This window comes from Heteronotia binoei, chromosome 8 (assembly GCF_032191835.1).
Source record: "Heteronotia binoei isolate CCM8104 ecotype False Entrance Well chromosome 8, APGP_CSIRO_Hbin_v1, whole genome shotgun sequence".
NCBI classification, from domain to species: Eukaryota; Metazoa; Chordata; class Lepidosauria; order Squamata; family Gekkonidae; genus Heteronotia; species Heteronotia binoei.
In genome coordinates, this window is record NC_083230.1 from 100,553,799 (window position 1) to 100,569,426 (window position 15,628).

Genomic DNA, 15,628 nt, shown 5'->3' on the forward strand with positions numbered 1-15,628 from the left:
TGGTGTAGTGGTTAAGCGTGCGGACTCTTAACTGGGAGAACTGGGCTTGATTCCCCACTCCTTCACTTGCAGCTGCTGGAATGGCCTTGGGTCAGCCATAGCTCTCGTAGGAGTAGTCCTTGAAAGGGCAGCTTCTGGTAGACCTCTCTCAGCCCCACCTATCTCACAGGGTGTCTGTTGTGGGGGAGGAAAATAAAGGAGATTGTGAGCCGCTCTGAGCGGAATATAAATCCAATGTCATTATGTTCTTCAAATTCATTCTCATCTGCTCTGTTACATCACTTTTTCTGTCTGGGCTCTTCTTTCCTTTTATTTGTTTGGTCTAACAGTTCTTAGGAGGTTTTTTTTGGGGGGGGGGGCGGCGGGTGTTGCCTCTGTTTGAAGTGAGTTTGCCTCTGCAAATAAGTGGGGCCATGAAGGGTAGACAAGAGCAGGAAAACACCCAGTCTTATCTGGCCTATTTTACATTAATTGCAAGCCATCTTGATGCAACATACCTGTGTGAGAGAATGTGTACCCCATTAAGCATGTGCAGGATTTGGAATGGGCATGAACTGGGAGAATGCAGTCTGGTTTGACGTGCCCTGTTTGCAAATCATGGAGCATTATGGTAAAACATCCCCCCCCCCCCCCCAGTGTGCTAGAGACACCAAACTTGCAGGGGATCTCTGGCTGACTGTCTTCCATCTGCCCTCTATATTTGGTGAGGATTGAATTTACAGGGTCTGATTTACAGCCCTCCAAATAAGGTGCCCCCAGGAAAGTGTTTTCTGCAGAAATTACTGTCATTTCCCTAGAAAGCACTTTCCTGGGGGCACTTTATTTTGGAGGGGGGGGGGCTGTAAGTCAGACCCCATGAATCCAGATTCTCACCAGATTTGGAGGGCAAGTAGAGGAGAGTTAGCTGGAGATCCCCTGAGAGTTTGGTGTCTCTAGCTTGCACAACATCCGTTCTATACGCTCCTGCACCTGTCAGGCTGGTGGTTATTTTGACAGGTGCAGGTTTAGGACTGTACAGAGTGGATCCTATGCCAGCTGGAGACACTGAACTTGGAGGGCATGCAGAGAAGCATCTGAGTTAAGTCCCCTGCAAGTTTGGTGTCTCCAGCTTGCACAGAATCTATTCTGTGCACTCCTGAACTTGTGCCTGTCAGAATGGTCATTTTGAGACGCAGTTCGGAAGGTATAGAAGGGATCCTGTGCAAGCTGGACACATCAAACGTCCCCTGGATGATCTTCATCGTGGTCTCTGTGCAGTCCCACACATGGGTTATCCGCCAGGATCGATCCTGACCTCAGAGAATTCAAAGCAATCTTGGAGCGTTAATTTTGGCGTGCATTTCCTCTCGTCCCGGGGAGGAGGCATCCACTGCGCATGCCTAGACGAGAAGGAGGCGCTTCACCCACCCAGTTTCTTCTTTACCGCTGCCCGGGATACACCTACCTTGCTAAGTCTCCTCTATTCACTGCGATCTTCATCTGTTTTCCTGCACTTTCTCCTCACAGCTTGTCTTCGTCTCCTTCAACTTCACCGGTATCGTTATAAAAGACAAAATTGGGTGCGCCTCAAAAATCCCATCCACAGACGGACATTCTTTATGCCTTTTTTGTCTGGGTGAGGCCCATCGTACCGACATTTGCCTGCATTGTAGTCAGTTTGGAAAGCAAGCAAGAAAAAACTGCGTGGCTAGACTCAGAAGTCATTTGTTAGAGTCGTCGCTGCGCCCTACTATGTCCCATACTTCGGGATCCCAAACATCACCATCTTCCCTATCTACTCAAAAGAGAGTGGCTCAACCAACAGCTTCCGTGGCTTCGGTTCCCAGCAAGCTTAAGTCAGGGAAGCACTCAAAGTCTGACGATTCTAGAAAGAAACATCGCACAGAATCGACTTCTAAAGATCCTTCGATTTCGACATCACCGAAAACCAAATCTAAGACGGGCCATAGGTCCTCGGATTCGAAGTCTCCCACCATGACTTCTACATTGCACCTGACTGTTGACACTGCGGCCTCGGTACAGACAGCATCGACTTCATCGGAGGTCTCGGCGCCCATTGATACCGTACCTCTCGAGGTCGTACATATCCATTCTCAGTCCCCATCATTTCATGGGTCTTTGCCAGAAAATATCCTTGACGCCGAATCTCCAGATTCACACAGAAGTCAGTGTGCTAACCTTCTCGGTGCACACTCCTTCTGGGAAGTTTCGCTGCCTAGTAAATAGACGCCTAGCAAACAACAGATAGCGACACCCGCATCTCCATTTGTAAGAGAACCCTCGACACCGAGAGAGCCATTCACTCGAGTCCGAGCTGAGAGATCTCGAAGTCGTCATAGGGAATGCTATTACTATTATAGCCCTTCATGGTCCAGATCACCATCTCCTCATAGGTACCAACGATATTACAGATCACCTTTCTCGGATTCCCATCGATATCGGTACTGTGAAGACCCTCGGTACCGTGACGACTCTCGATACCATGAGGTGCTTTATCATCCACATCGGGAGCACGTATACCATGAGGATCGTCCTCGGTACCGTGAGGACGTGTCTTATCTGACCCCGTGAGAGTCCCTATCGACGCCCTAAGCATTACACTATGGTATCAAAACCATTGTCTCCAGCTAGATTGACTTCAGTGTGCTCGGTCTCCCCTAAAGAACAGACGGAACAGCCTCCCCTGCTGACCAAACAAATATCGATGACTACCAAGCCTATTGATACACCCATTGAAACTCAGGAAGAATCTGAAGCGGAACAATTGGATTCCTCCCATTCTACAGCCTCAGCTCCTCCTTCACCAGCCTCCGACATCATCAAACCTGCTGACCTATCGCCGTCAGAGGGTTCTAAATCTTACCTAGATTTGCTGTCCAACATGGCAAATTCACTTAATAGTAAACTGACTACTGACGCACCTAGAGTTTCGGATGTAGTCCACAATTTAGTACATGCAGACCTACCGACAGGTTCTTTTCTCCCAATGCTTCCAGTTCACTTGGAAGCCTTGCAAGAGGCATTGGACAAACCCGCTTCAGTGCCACCAACATCTAAACGAGTTGAACCCCTCTACAAAATTCATGCTCCTGAATCAAAATTTCTCTTCAATCATCCGGCACCAAATTCCATGATCGTGCATTCGTCCACAAAATCCAAACAAACACGACACCCGGTTCCACCTGAAAAGGAAGGGAAGAAATTGGACACTTTAGGAAGATCTATTCTCTTACCACTGCTACTTCCAAAATTCACAATTATTTGGCCTATTTTTCGGCATATACTTTCAATCTGACCTCCCAATTTACCACCTTGGTCCCCTCCCTTCCAGATGCAGCACAGAAGCAGGCTTCACACATCCTTAAGAAGCTCTCTTGTGTCAGCAAGCAGCAAATTAATACAGTACGTCATGCTGTGGCATGCTCATCTAGGACTATGGCTACATCGATTGCTCTATGCCATCATGCCTGGCTCAGGTCCTCGTCACTGCAACCTGCCATCAAATTCAAGATAGAGGACTTACCTTTTGATGGACAGGGTCTCTTTAATGCCACCACAGATGATATTTTAACCACTGTTGATGACAGTAGGAAAAGGGCCAAAAGATTGGGAGTTTCTCAACAGCAATCCCAACCTAATCGGCAGAGAACCTGGCAACCGTCATATTACAAACATTCCCGATCCCCCCGACAAGCTGAATTCTGGAAACGTAAGGCTTCTCCGGTAAAACAACCATTTCAGCAAAGAGCACGTCCACAAACCTCAAAGACAACACCGGCTCCAAAGCAGTCTCTTTGACTCCTCTCTTCTACCTCTCAATCAGCTACAACACCATTCAGACACCACCAGACTATGACCATTCTACCCCAAGTGGGAATCCATAACATCGGATTCATGGGTCCTGGCAATCATCCACAGGGGCTACATCATAGAGTTCGATTGGACTCCAAAACTCCACAGATTCATACCTACACCCCCATCTGTTCCACTTCAAATGGAAATCGCCACCTTGCTTGACAAGGGAGCTATAGAACCAGTTCCACCGCAGTTCCATCACACGGGATTTTACTCCCGCTATTTTCTGGTTCCAAAGAGGGACAGGGGGCAGTGCCCTATACTGGATCTTCGAAAACTCAATTTCCATATTCGCTACAAAAAATTTCGCATGATTACTCTGCAATCTATCCTACCACTGATTCCAGAGCAGGCCTGGATGGCGTTGATAGACCTACAAGATGCTTACTTCCATCTCACCATCAATCACCATCACAGAAGATTCCTCAGGTTTGCTATCGGAGATCAACACTATCAATTCCGCGCTCTCCCCTTCGGCCTTTCGACAGCACCGAGAGTTTTCACGAAAAGTATGGCAGTGGTGGCTGCCGTACTCCGGCAACAACAGATCTCCATTTACCCTTAACTAGACAATTGGCTGGTCGTATCTCAAACAAAAGAACAACTTCAGAAGGACATCTCATCTACTCTGTCCCTCCTGACTGCACTAGGTCTTCAGGTCAATCATGCAAAATCCAACCTGAATCCCACTCAGAACATACAATTTATAGGGGCACATCTGTCGACGATATCACACAAGGCCTACCTTCCAGCAGACAGAGTGCATCATATCCAGTCCTTGGCCAATACCATAATCACGCACCGTACCCAAACAGCCTTCATTTTCCAGCAGATGTTAGGTCTTATGGGGGCCACCACCACCGTCCTCTGTTTTGCAAGACTTCATATGCGCCCTCTACAACTGTGGTTTGTCCGGACATTTCATCCACACCGGCAACACCAAATGACCTTACTTACGGTCCCATCTCACATTATCCCATCGCTAAAATGGTGGACGATGGATCGTTATCTCCTGGCAGGAATGCCATTCGTACGAACACTGCCCTCTGTGATTGTCACGACCGATGCCTCCAAGTGGGGATGGGGAGCCCACTTGGGAATGTTGACAGTTCAGGGACAGTGGACCGAGTACAAGAGATCCCTTCACATCAATTGCCTAGAACTCCTGGCGGTCCACAGAGCTTTGAGATCTTTTCTACCATCTCTTCACAATCGCCACATTCAGGTCACCTCCGACAATGTAGCCACTGTTTTCTACATCAGTTGGCAGGGAGGCACAGCCTCTGTTCGCTTGTGCAAACGAGCTCTATCCTTATGGCACTGGAGTATCGTTCACAGCATTTTCCTGACAGCGGTGCATCTACCAGGAGTCCAAAACGTCCAAGCAGACAATCTGAGTTGTCATCTAGTCAAGGGCCCTCAACTGTCGTTACCTGCACACAGTGTTCAAGACTTTCGGAGTTCCGAAAATAGATGTATTTGCATCTCCAGGCAACGCCCAGTGTGTGCACTTTTACACCTGGGGTCCTCCATCCCCACTGTCTGCGGGGGACGCCTTCCTCCATCAATGGTCCGGGACACTACATTATCTATTTCCGCCAATCCCTCTCATCACGAGAGTATTGCAAAAGATAAAGCTAGATTAGACCAATTGCATCCTGATTACACCATGGTGGCCCCGTCAACCCTGGTTCACCACTCTTCTCCTCCTCTCGGACAGCACGTTCCTCCGACTTCCTCAAGTTCAGGACTTGATTTCCCAACAAGAAGACAAGGTTCTGCACCACAATCCGGGACTTCTACGACTGACTGCCTGGAAAATCAGTTTCTGAATTTTTCTTTGGACGTTCGTCATGTCCTACTCAATGCCAAAAAGCCTGCAACCAGAAAATCTTATTCTTTAAAGAGGAAACGTTTTTCAGCATATGCTTTTCTACATAATTTCAAGCCTGAATTCTCTACTATAGCTCAGATCCTGACCTACACCTTATCCCTTTCTAACTCAGGACTGTCGTACTCTTCTCTGAAGGTCCACTTAGCGGCCATCACTGCATTCCATCCACACAATGAAGGGTGCACTGTTTTCTCCCACTATGCTACCAGAGCCTTCATGAAGGGGATCCGCCACCTTCATCCTTCAATCCGTCAGCTTCACCCCACCTGAAGCGTGTCTCTTGTGCTGAGCCAATTAATGAAGCCACCTTTTGAGCCCATGGCATCCATTCCTATGCATCTCCTGTCCTGGAAGAGAGCTTTACTGGTAGCGCTTACTTCTGGCAGAAGAGCCAGCGACATCTGTGCTTTCAGAGCAGACCTGCCATACACTATTTTCCATCATGACAGAGTTGTTTTATGGCCTGACCCTTCCTTTTTACCCAAGGTAGTCTCACCGTTTCATCTAAGAAAGTTGTCTACTTTACCTGCCTTTTTTCAACGCCCTGCCGACGCAAGTCAATGAACTTTACACGACCTGGATGTACGTAGGGCCCTTGCTTTTTACATTGAGAGGACACGTCCATTTCGAAAAGACACTAGACTCTTTGTAGCATATGCAACCCACAACCAAGGCACTAAAATCTCAACACAGAGATTTTCAAAATGGATCGTGGCTGCTATTACTTTGTGCTATCGACTGGCTAAACAGCCTATACCTGAACATTTACGAGCTCATTCTACCAGAGCTGTTGCCACTTCATCAGCCTTCTGTAAGGGCATTCTAATGGAAGACATCTGTGCCGCTGCGGTCTGGTCATCTCCATCTACGTTTGCCTCACACTACGCTTTAGATGTCCGTGCTCAGTGTGACGCATCCTTCGGGCAGGCTGTGCTACGATTCATTTTCTACTGATGTCTCCAGTTGGCTACACTGTACGTACAATATTGCTTCTTATATGCATAACTAACTTTGTCCTTTGGTTACAGATCCAGCACCCGCCTCCAGACAGATTAGCTTGCCAGTCACCCATGTGTGGGACTGCACAGAGACCACGATGAAGATAAACAGGTTTCTTACCTGTAACTGATGATCTTTGAGTGGTCATCTGTGCAGTCACACACGCCCGCCCAACCTTCCCCGCTGCTGGTTCCTTGTTCCTAATTCAAATTTTTTCCTCCTATACGGCTGCAGGAAGAAACTGAGTGGGTGAAGCGCCTCCCTCTCATCTAGGCATGCACAGTGGATGCCTCCTCCCTGGGACGAGAGGAAGTGCGCGCCAAAATTAATGCTCCAAGATTGGTTTGAATTCTCCGATCGATCCTGGTGGATAACCCATGTGTGGGACTGCACAGATGACCACTCGAAGATCATCAGTTACAGGTAAGACACCTGTTTTTCCTCTACATGCCCTCTAAGTTGTTGCTTTGAAGTTTTGTAAACATTTTGATTCCCAGTCAGTCTGGGAATGTATCTGCTCACGAAACTTCTACATTCATGTCAGTTGGCCTGCCACAAACTTCACTTTGCAAAGCACAAACTGGGCAAAATTCATTGCAAACTTTTGTTTGTGAGCTGGTTTATGCCCATCCCCTGTGCAAGGTATCTTTTACTTGTCAGTGAATAAGTGCTGTCTATCTCCTGTCCTTATGTTGCTCCTAGATCTGAGAATTAGCAAAAAGAGGTATGTTCCTGAGGCAGTCTTAAACCTCATAATCTGTCATTATAAGAAAAGTACTTCCCTGCAAGAGGTTTGAGGAGACATAGTATTCAGGCCATTTTTAGCACCCCCACTTCTCAGTACAGAAAAAAATAAAATCCTTTAGGAGGATTTAAAATTCATTTAGAGCCAATTCCTGCCCTGAATGCCAAGACTACAGATACTTTAGGCATGTGCAGAATGCTTAGCTTTCACTGCATGGTTATTGGTGGCAGTGGAAAGTGCCATAAAGTCACAGCTGACTTACAAGTGACCTTGTAGCATTTTCAAGGCAAGAGATGTTCAGAGGCGGTTTGCCATTGCCTGCCTCCACATCAGGACCCTGGTATTCCTTGGTGGTCACCCATCCAAATACTAGCCCGGGCCAACCCTGCTTAGCATGCCAGATCTGACAAGATCAGGCTAGCCTGGGCTATCCAAGTCGGGTATTAGGGGATGAATTTCTAGGTGGGTATGAGTGCTTTTCAGGGAGGTGTAATTCTGAAGTCCTCCATATAGTAATGAAATCACAGGTTGCCATCTTTTTCCAGCTACCTTATATAGCCCAGGCTTTAGTTAATACTGCATACCCAGGCTTTGGTTAATCATGCAGTTGAATGTATAATGTATGTAACTGAACATGTAAACCTGTATTTCAAATGGGTGAGGAAGACCAAAGCCTATGGAAATAGGGTGGTATAGTGACTATTTATAATAAAAAGATGGCTCATTGCTGTGCTATGGGGTAGATTGCTTCTGGACTTGTTCCTGGCTACTAATAAACTTAATTGCATGTCTTTGCACATAAAGGGGAGAGATTTCTATATAAAGTGGAGGACTGAATTTGGAAGGGCTCAAGAGATGTGCATGAGTGTGGCCCTTCCATTGTTTTTCTCAGAGCCAATCTTTCTGGTATTTCTATAAGGAAGGTGTGCTAGACCAAGTTTATAGTCCATCTCATGAGCACCTACTTTTCAGCAGTGGCCAGTCACATGCCACAGGAAGCCCTCATGACCTCTCTCCACACCTTCTCTCTGTTCATCGGAGACAATTTTGCCTCTGAACTTGAGACCCCCATATAATTATCATGTTTAACTGGCAGTGGTAGATATAGTCTCTGTCAATCTCTCCAACCTCTTCTTTAAAAACCCATCTGAGATGTGACCATCACCAAATCTTGCGGCAGTGAGTTCTGAACCCAGCTGGGAGAAAAAGCACCAAGTGGGAGGTGGAGGGGTGGGTCTGCACAGGAGCTCAGTGTTGAAGAAGGATATGGTCCAGCTGCCTTACCTCTTACTCTGTGGCACTTTCAATTTAAACCCACATCTCACTTTAAACCCACATCTCACTTTAAAGTTTATTAAAATTATTTAAAGTTGCGTATCGGTTTTCTCTTGGTTGTGAATAGATCTGACTTCTGTGAATGGATTACTGCTTTAAAAGCAAGTGCCTGCTGAATTATCGGAGGTGGTAGAATTATATATCAGTGTCTGGTTTTGAAGTGTCATTGGAAAAATGGCCTTGAATTTTGAACAAATTTCCAAAAATTTTGAAGCCAGAAGGAAACATATTCTGTGGGTATTTTCAATATACACAGTAATGCTACTACTCATATACTTGAAGCAATTGTCCAGTTCAACTTCTTTTTAAAAATATTTATAAGAATAGCCAGTATTAGAATGGAAATAACAAGATGCTTAAACACAATGTCTGTTTGTGCATGTTGGGGAGAATAGAAGGGGGCATTAGATTTAAAATATGAATGCTGTAATCAGTGCTCTTTTTTGTAGAAAAAGCTCAGCAGGAGCTCATTTGCACATTAGGCCACACCTCCTGGCCTGAGAGCATGTGGCTGCCACATGGGTGTGTCAGGCCAGAAGCCTGGCCAGCTCTGCTTCTGTGGCCTCTGGCAGAAAAAAAACCCCTGGTTGTAATAATTGTCATGAGGGGTTTATATAGGAAGCGTTATCCAGAAACAGCGCAAAAACCTGCAACTCTTGCTTGTTGAATGCAACTGTTAGCACATAACTCCACAAGCAATTGCTCTTTCAAATTATTTCTGCCTCTTTGAAAGAATAAGTGCCTCCTTCACGTCTAGCAAATCATGGTCGTAAGGCTGCAGTCAGTAAATCTGGACATTGAATAATTGTAAATGGGCATCAGTTCAGTACTGTTGTTATAGTGTGACCAAAATTACACACATGACCAATTTTTAACAAATCCTTTCATCAATGTCTCTCTAATCACTTCTAAAAGTTCTTCAGCTTCTGAATACCTACTTTGGTATGACTTCAGAGTACCAGGGCTGTGCCTCAGTTGAGTAGATTCTTTGAATGCAGAAGGTTGTAGGTTCAGTCCCTGGTACCTTCAGTTCAAAGGTCTTGGTAGCAACTGCAGGAGAGAGCATTCTCTCTCCTCAAGACCCTGTAGTGTTGTTCTCTCTCAGAGATGATAGAACAAAGGTAGAGGAACCAGTCATCTGTAAAAGGCAGTTTCCTGTGGTCATCTGACGACTAGTATGGGTTGAAATAAAGTTTGCTACTCACGTAGTGGCGCCTTTATTTAGTGTGTCATTCCAGAGGGAGACCAGTGTCCTTCACATGCTGCGGAAGGTGGAAGAAGCTGTAGCAGGCAAGGTTTGGGGATGTGTAGGGTCTGCAGTACTTAGGAACTAAAGTTGCCATGGGCTTTTTTTCAGTTTTTCCTGTGCCACAAGGAATACTATGCTCCCTGAAGCTGGTTGCAAGTACTTGCATTCTGGCTCTCTGAGGAAGCAGGTTGTGCATGAAATCTGCAGTGGATCTGTGAAGAACAGAGCAGTTTGGGAGGGTAGTATTTCCAAAGCATGCTTCTAAGATGACTAATGTCTGACTTTTTGCTTGTTTAAAGCAGCCTGTTCAACAGGAGTGTCTCTAATAAAGAGGACCTCTGTGCATTTCAAGGGCTTGAAAAAAAACAAACCTGATCATGTTTTTACTTGGCTTTGTATATTTGAACAGGTAAAATATGGGGTGTTTTATGATGGAGATAAAGAATATCTGTTACAGTTTGATCCCAGTTCTACTTAACATGGGGAACTCCATCTTGATAAATGTGTGCTGCTGGAAGACTCAGTACTACCCTAAGTAGTCTGTTCAGACTTCCCCCTTATTACTTCAGTTTTCATTCCATTAGGTGACAAAGACTGTGCATCAGCCAGCTGCTGAATTCTGCTCTACTTCTAGTCTTCCAAAGGATCCAGTACTAAGAAGGGAAAAACTACAGGATCTGATGACTCAAATTCAAGGGACCTACAACTTCATGCAAGTAAGTTTCCTTTGCTTAACACTAGAGGCATTCAAGAGTACAAATCTGAAGCCTGACTGAGCGTAAGTGTAAAGCAGAAAATAATTCAAGTGCCAGGAAGTGACTCTGAAAATTTGCACTCTAGTTTCCCTAAATTGTTCCACTTATTGCTGACCACCAAATAAGTTCTTGCTTATTTTCATGATCTTGGTAAACATTTTTTCTTCAAGGAGTCTCTCCTGGATTTTGATAAACCCTCACAAAGTGCCGTGTGTTCCTCACAAGCGCCTCCAGTTGATTCTGCGGGCAATCCTAGTGGTAGGTAGTAAGTGGTGACAGGTTTATATTGGTGTGTGTTGGCTAATTCTACAGATCTCATGTTCGTTTAAGTATTTATATCCCACCTTTCTTCATGGTTTAAGGCAGCTTACAATAATAGTTAAAAACATTATCAGTTAAAACCAAAAAATAAAATGGCAAACTGCATCTGTCTTCCTCCTCGCCCTTTGAAGTATAGAAATGTTAAATACTCTCTTTTGCACTGGGATTCTCTCATACTTGAAAAAGAAGGCTAATTGGAGAAATATTGAGCTATCTAAAAGTAATGCAATGTTTGAAGATGTCATGTATGCCATTTTTGATGGCGAATTGCCTTAGAGGTGCATGTAGAAAGATTAGATTACGCTTAACAGTTTCACAGTATAGCTCAGCAAAGTTAATAATGATACTGGATTTATATCCCACCCTATACTCAAGCTCAGAGTCTCAGAGCAATCACTCCTTTACTCCTGCCTCCCGACAACAGACACCCTGTGAGGTGGGTGGGGCTGAGAAAGCTCTTACAGCAGCTGCCCTTTCAAGGACAACTCCTGCGAGCTATGGCTGACCGAAGGCCATTCCAGCAGCTATAAGCAGGGGAGTGGGGAATCAAACCCATTTCTTCCAGATAAGGGTCAGTGCACTTAACCACTACACCAAACTGGCTCTCTTGATAGTCATGGGAGTTTGAACTGCATAAAGCTTTTAGTTAGTATTGTTGAACTTAAGTAGTATAATTTGGAAAAATTCATGCAGTAAACTCATCAAAATGTATTGATTTTGGTGCCTTAAATTAAAGCATTACTCCAAAAAATGCATGCTAGTATAGCTTTAAAAAATTGGCTCTGTGCCTTTCTTTTTTTGTTCTAGAGTAATTTTTAGAGTAACGCTTAATGAATATTTCTCAAAGCTTATGAAAATGCCTTTACCTTTGAAGTGTTAGACTTCATTTAAATATTTCCAAAATTTCTGATTTTGGGGTAGCTAGTAGACCAAGGACCAACATTGCAATCCTAAGAATGCTTTCCTAGGAGTAAGGCCCATTCATCAGACTGCAGTAGGATTCTGAACAGACCTGCTTAGGATTGGACTGCTGTAAATCTGAGATTTTGTTTGCATTCTTACTACTTTTATCACTTATTTAAAAACAAATGTAATACTAGAGCATGTTTCAACTTAAACAGCTCTTAAATTATTTGGAAGGTGTGACACAGTGCTCTCTTTCTCTCCTGTCTTGTAGCTTGTAAAGATCAAAAACTTCCAAGTCAAAATGATTTCCCTGAACAATCAGCACAGGTAAGAATAAAGCACTTTTGTCATATGTGGGCAGCTAAGATTTCTCAAGGTACCAGGTAGAGGTATGCCTTTAAACGGCTACAAAACAAGGTAATGAGATGAGAAGCTAAATCCCTGCAGAGGGCACAAACCTTGAGGCTTATCTAAAACAATCCATTATCTTTTGGCTTCTGAACAACATTAATTGTATAAGACATGAGGTTGCATTAAACTTTAGTTCATAAGCTGTCCCCTAATGCAGGTATTAAACCTACATTCTTTACCTTTAGCATGTATTTACATTTTTGGTCCAGTGTGTAAACTTCTCCAGTATGGAATCTCTCCTGGCCCCTGATGCCTGATTAACATTCATTTTGTAGGCTGCATGCTCAGTGTTCCTGTTGTGATTTTTTCCAAACCTTGGTGTCAAGATAAGGTTCTTAAAGCCGGAGTTCATTGCTCTGAACAAGTGGGAAAGGATCTTGACTCTGTAGAACGTTCATAGTTTGTTAGAAATATTTTAATACATTGATACAAGCAACTCTGTATTCTGTGTTTTAAGTTGGTGATAAGCATAACTGTTAATGAGGTAACTGTCATCTCCAAGCTGGTTAGTCCCCCAATCATTGTAATGATAATAATAGCTGGATTTATACCCTGCCCTTCATTTGGAGTCTCAGACCAGCTTACAGTCTCCTTCCCTTCCTCTCCCCACAACCTGTGAGGTAGGTGGGGCTGAGAGAGCTCTAAGAGAACTGTGACTGACTCAAGGTCATGCAGCTGGCTGCACGTGGACAAGTGGGGAATCAAACCTGGTTCTTCAGATTAGAGTCTGCTGCTCTTAAGCAGTACACCAAACTGGCTCTCAGTGTCCAAACTGGCTCTCAGTGTCCTGTCTGAAGGTCAGATGGCATAATAAAGGAAACCTACTAATATATATTAAATTGATATAATATTAAAGTCAGCTGTATTTACTTGAGTTTTCTTAAGAGGGATGGAAAGTTTCTGCCAATTCCTCCTGCCGGTGTTGGCCTGCTGCTTTGCCATAACTTGTTCTTGAGTGTCAAGTGAACCCCCACCACCACCAGAACAAATTGTGGGGACACAGGTAGAAGGGGGATTTTTGTCAACCCTCCTGTGACTTCTGCAGTGGTAAATGTTTTGCCTATGACATTTAGTAATATTCTGTAATGCAAATACTATAATTTTTGTGTTTTGCATCTTTTCTTTATTTGCTTATTACTAATTGGTCTGTGAGCATTAATAAATTCAGTGGAACAGTAGAGGAGGAGTTAATGTAAAATGCCACCTCTTCTGGAAAGCGTAACGCTCCTGAATTGTAACTGCATGACTGGAATCAGGCCAATGTGTAGTTTGGCCCAGAGGGTAAATTCAGGACTTCTGAAATGACCCTAACCCCAGATCCTTTGGTTTTAAGCTACAGGAATTCCACCTTTAAAATCTACCACTTCTGCTCATAGGTGAGATGAGAGTACCCGGTAGTAGACTGAAAAGCGAACTTTCATATTGTATCCTTTTCAGAACTTAACTGTTGCAGACTTCTCATACCAACTTTCTTGAATTGTCAGGCTTCTGCTTCTCCTGTGACCTTGCATGACTCAAACACTTCCTTAGCTCCTGTCCACACAGCCTCTGGACCTGAAACCGAACTTGAACTTGGAACACCAGAGAGACCGCAGGTAAAAAAAAAAGCTATGCTAATTCTTCCCTTGAGGCTTGGATGTATGAATCTTCCTTCAGATGTCAGACCATCGAACCAGTCTTAGCTTAGTATTGTCTGATGTAACTGGCAGGGTCTCTGGTAAGAGGCTTTCCCCACACCTGCTGTTTGGTCTCCTTGAACTGGAGATGACCCACAGCTAAGTCCCTTTACTTGGCTGACTTTTGAGTAGTGTGTGTTGTGGGGGGTGGAGAGCAGCTGCTGCCAAAAGTCACATACCAGAAACAGCTGAGTGCTCCTGAAGGTAGCCAGATGCCCAACCGGTGTAGAAGAGAACTAGTGGACCTCTCTTTGCCAGTACTGGAATGTACTCAAGTCTATGGACTGGACTGCTTCAGGAAGTGAGCCTGTTTTTCAGAGACCACTGTACAGAGAGGAAGGTGTGTGGATATACAGCAGAATACACTGCCTCATTGCAGGGTAATGTCTGAGCATAAATGACCAAATGCTGCAAGGTTTTCATCATCATTTTCATGGGGTGGGGGGGTGGGGTGGAAATGAAATCCTTTTCATGCGTTGCAGTGTATTCTTCAGAGGTCTTCATCAGTTTGGTGTAGTGGTTAAGTGTGCAGACTCTTATCTGGGAGAACCGGGTTTGATTCCCCACTCCTCTGCTTGCAGCTGCTGGAATGGCCTTGGGTCAGCCATAGCTCTGGCAGAGGCTGTCCTTGAAAGGGCAGCTGCTGTGTGAGAGCCCTCTCCAGCCCCACCCACCTCACAGGGTGTCTGTTGTGGGGGAAGAAGATAAAGGAGTTTGTGAGCCACTGATACTCTAATACTCTGATTCAGAGAGAAATAAAAGTAAAGGTAATCCCCTGTTCAAGCACCAGTCATTTCCAACACTGGGGTGACATTGCATCATGACATTTTTATGGCAGACTTTTTAATGGGGTGGTTTGCCATTGCCTTCCCCAGTCATCTACACTTTCCCCCCCCCAGAAAACTGGGTACCCATTTTATCTACCTTGGAAGGATGGAAAGCTGAGTCAACCTTGAGCCAGCTACCTGAACCCAGCATCAACCTCAGGTCATGAGCAGAGAGCTCGGACTGCAGTACACTCTACTTCTTCCTACTTGAATTGAAAGCCCAGATACTAGTTCTTAAACACATAACTTAAAAAAAAGATTACCTTTTTATATATACAAAAGAGGAAGAGAGTGTTTTTGCACAACAGCTTTCCACGGGACAAAACTCACTTGTCTATTTTTCCTTCTACTGCATGTGCTGGGTTTCCTGATGTTCACTATGCTGGGAAGAGCCTGGCAGGGGAAGAGGGTTCAGTGGGAGGTTTCACTACTCTGTCTTGTCCTTCCCTTAAGGAACTTGGATTGCTGTTCTGGCTCCTCATTTTATCTTCAACAGACTTGTGAGGTAGATTAGGCTCAGATGGTGATTGGCCCAGGGTCACCCACTGGGTCTTGTATCAGCATAGGGATTTGAACACTGGTCCTCCTGGCCCCGATTTCACACTCAAGCTCTGCATCAAACCAGCTCCTTGAGGGTCACACCCTAACAGTCAGA

At 44.8% G+C, this 15,628-nt stretch overlaps 1 protein-coding gene across 5 annotated transcripts in view; it reads left to right on the forward strand.

Moving 5' to 3' along the window:
* Window positions 1–15,628, forward strand: part of CAPRIN2 (caprin family member 2) — a 55,933-nt gene that overhangs the window by 22,460 nt on the left and 17,845 nt on the right. For all 5 annotated transcript variants that reach the window (XM_060245726.1, XM_060245727.1, XM_060245723.1 and 2 more), the window contains 4 exons: window positions 10,662–10,793; window positions 11,003–11,090; window positions 12,331–12,386; window positions 13,955–14,065. In XM_060245726.1, the coding sequence (XP_060101709.1) occupies window positions 10,662–10,793; window positions 11,003–11,090; window positions 12,331–12,386; window positions 13,955–14,065 (387 nt within the window). The remainder of the gene's footprint in view (window positions 1–10,661; window positions 10,794–11,002; window positions 11,091–12,330; window positions 12,387–13,954; window positions 14,066–15,628) is intronic.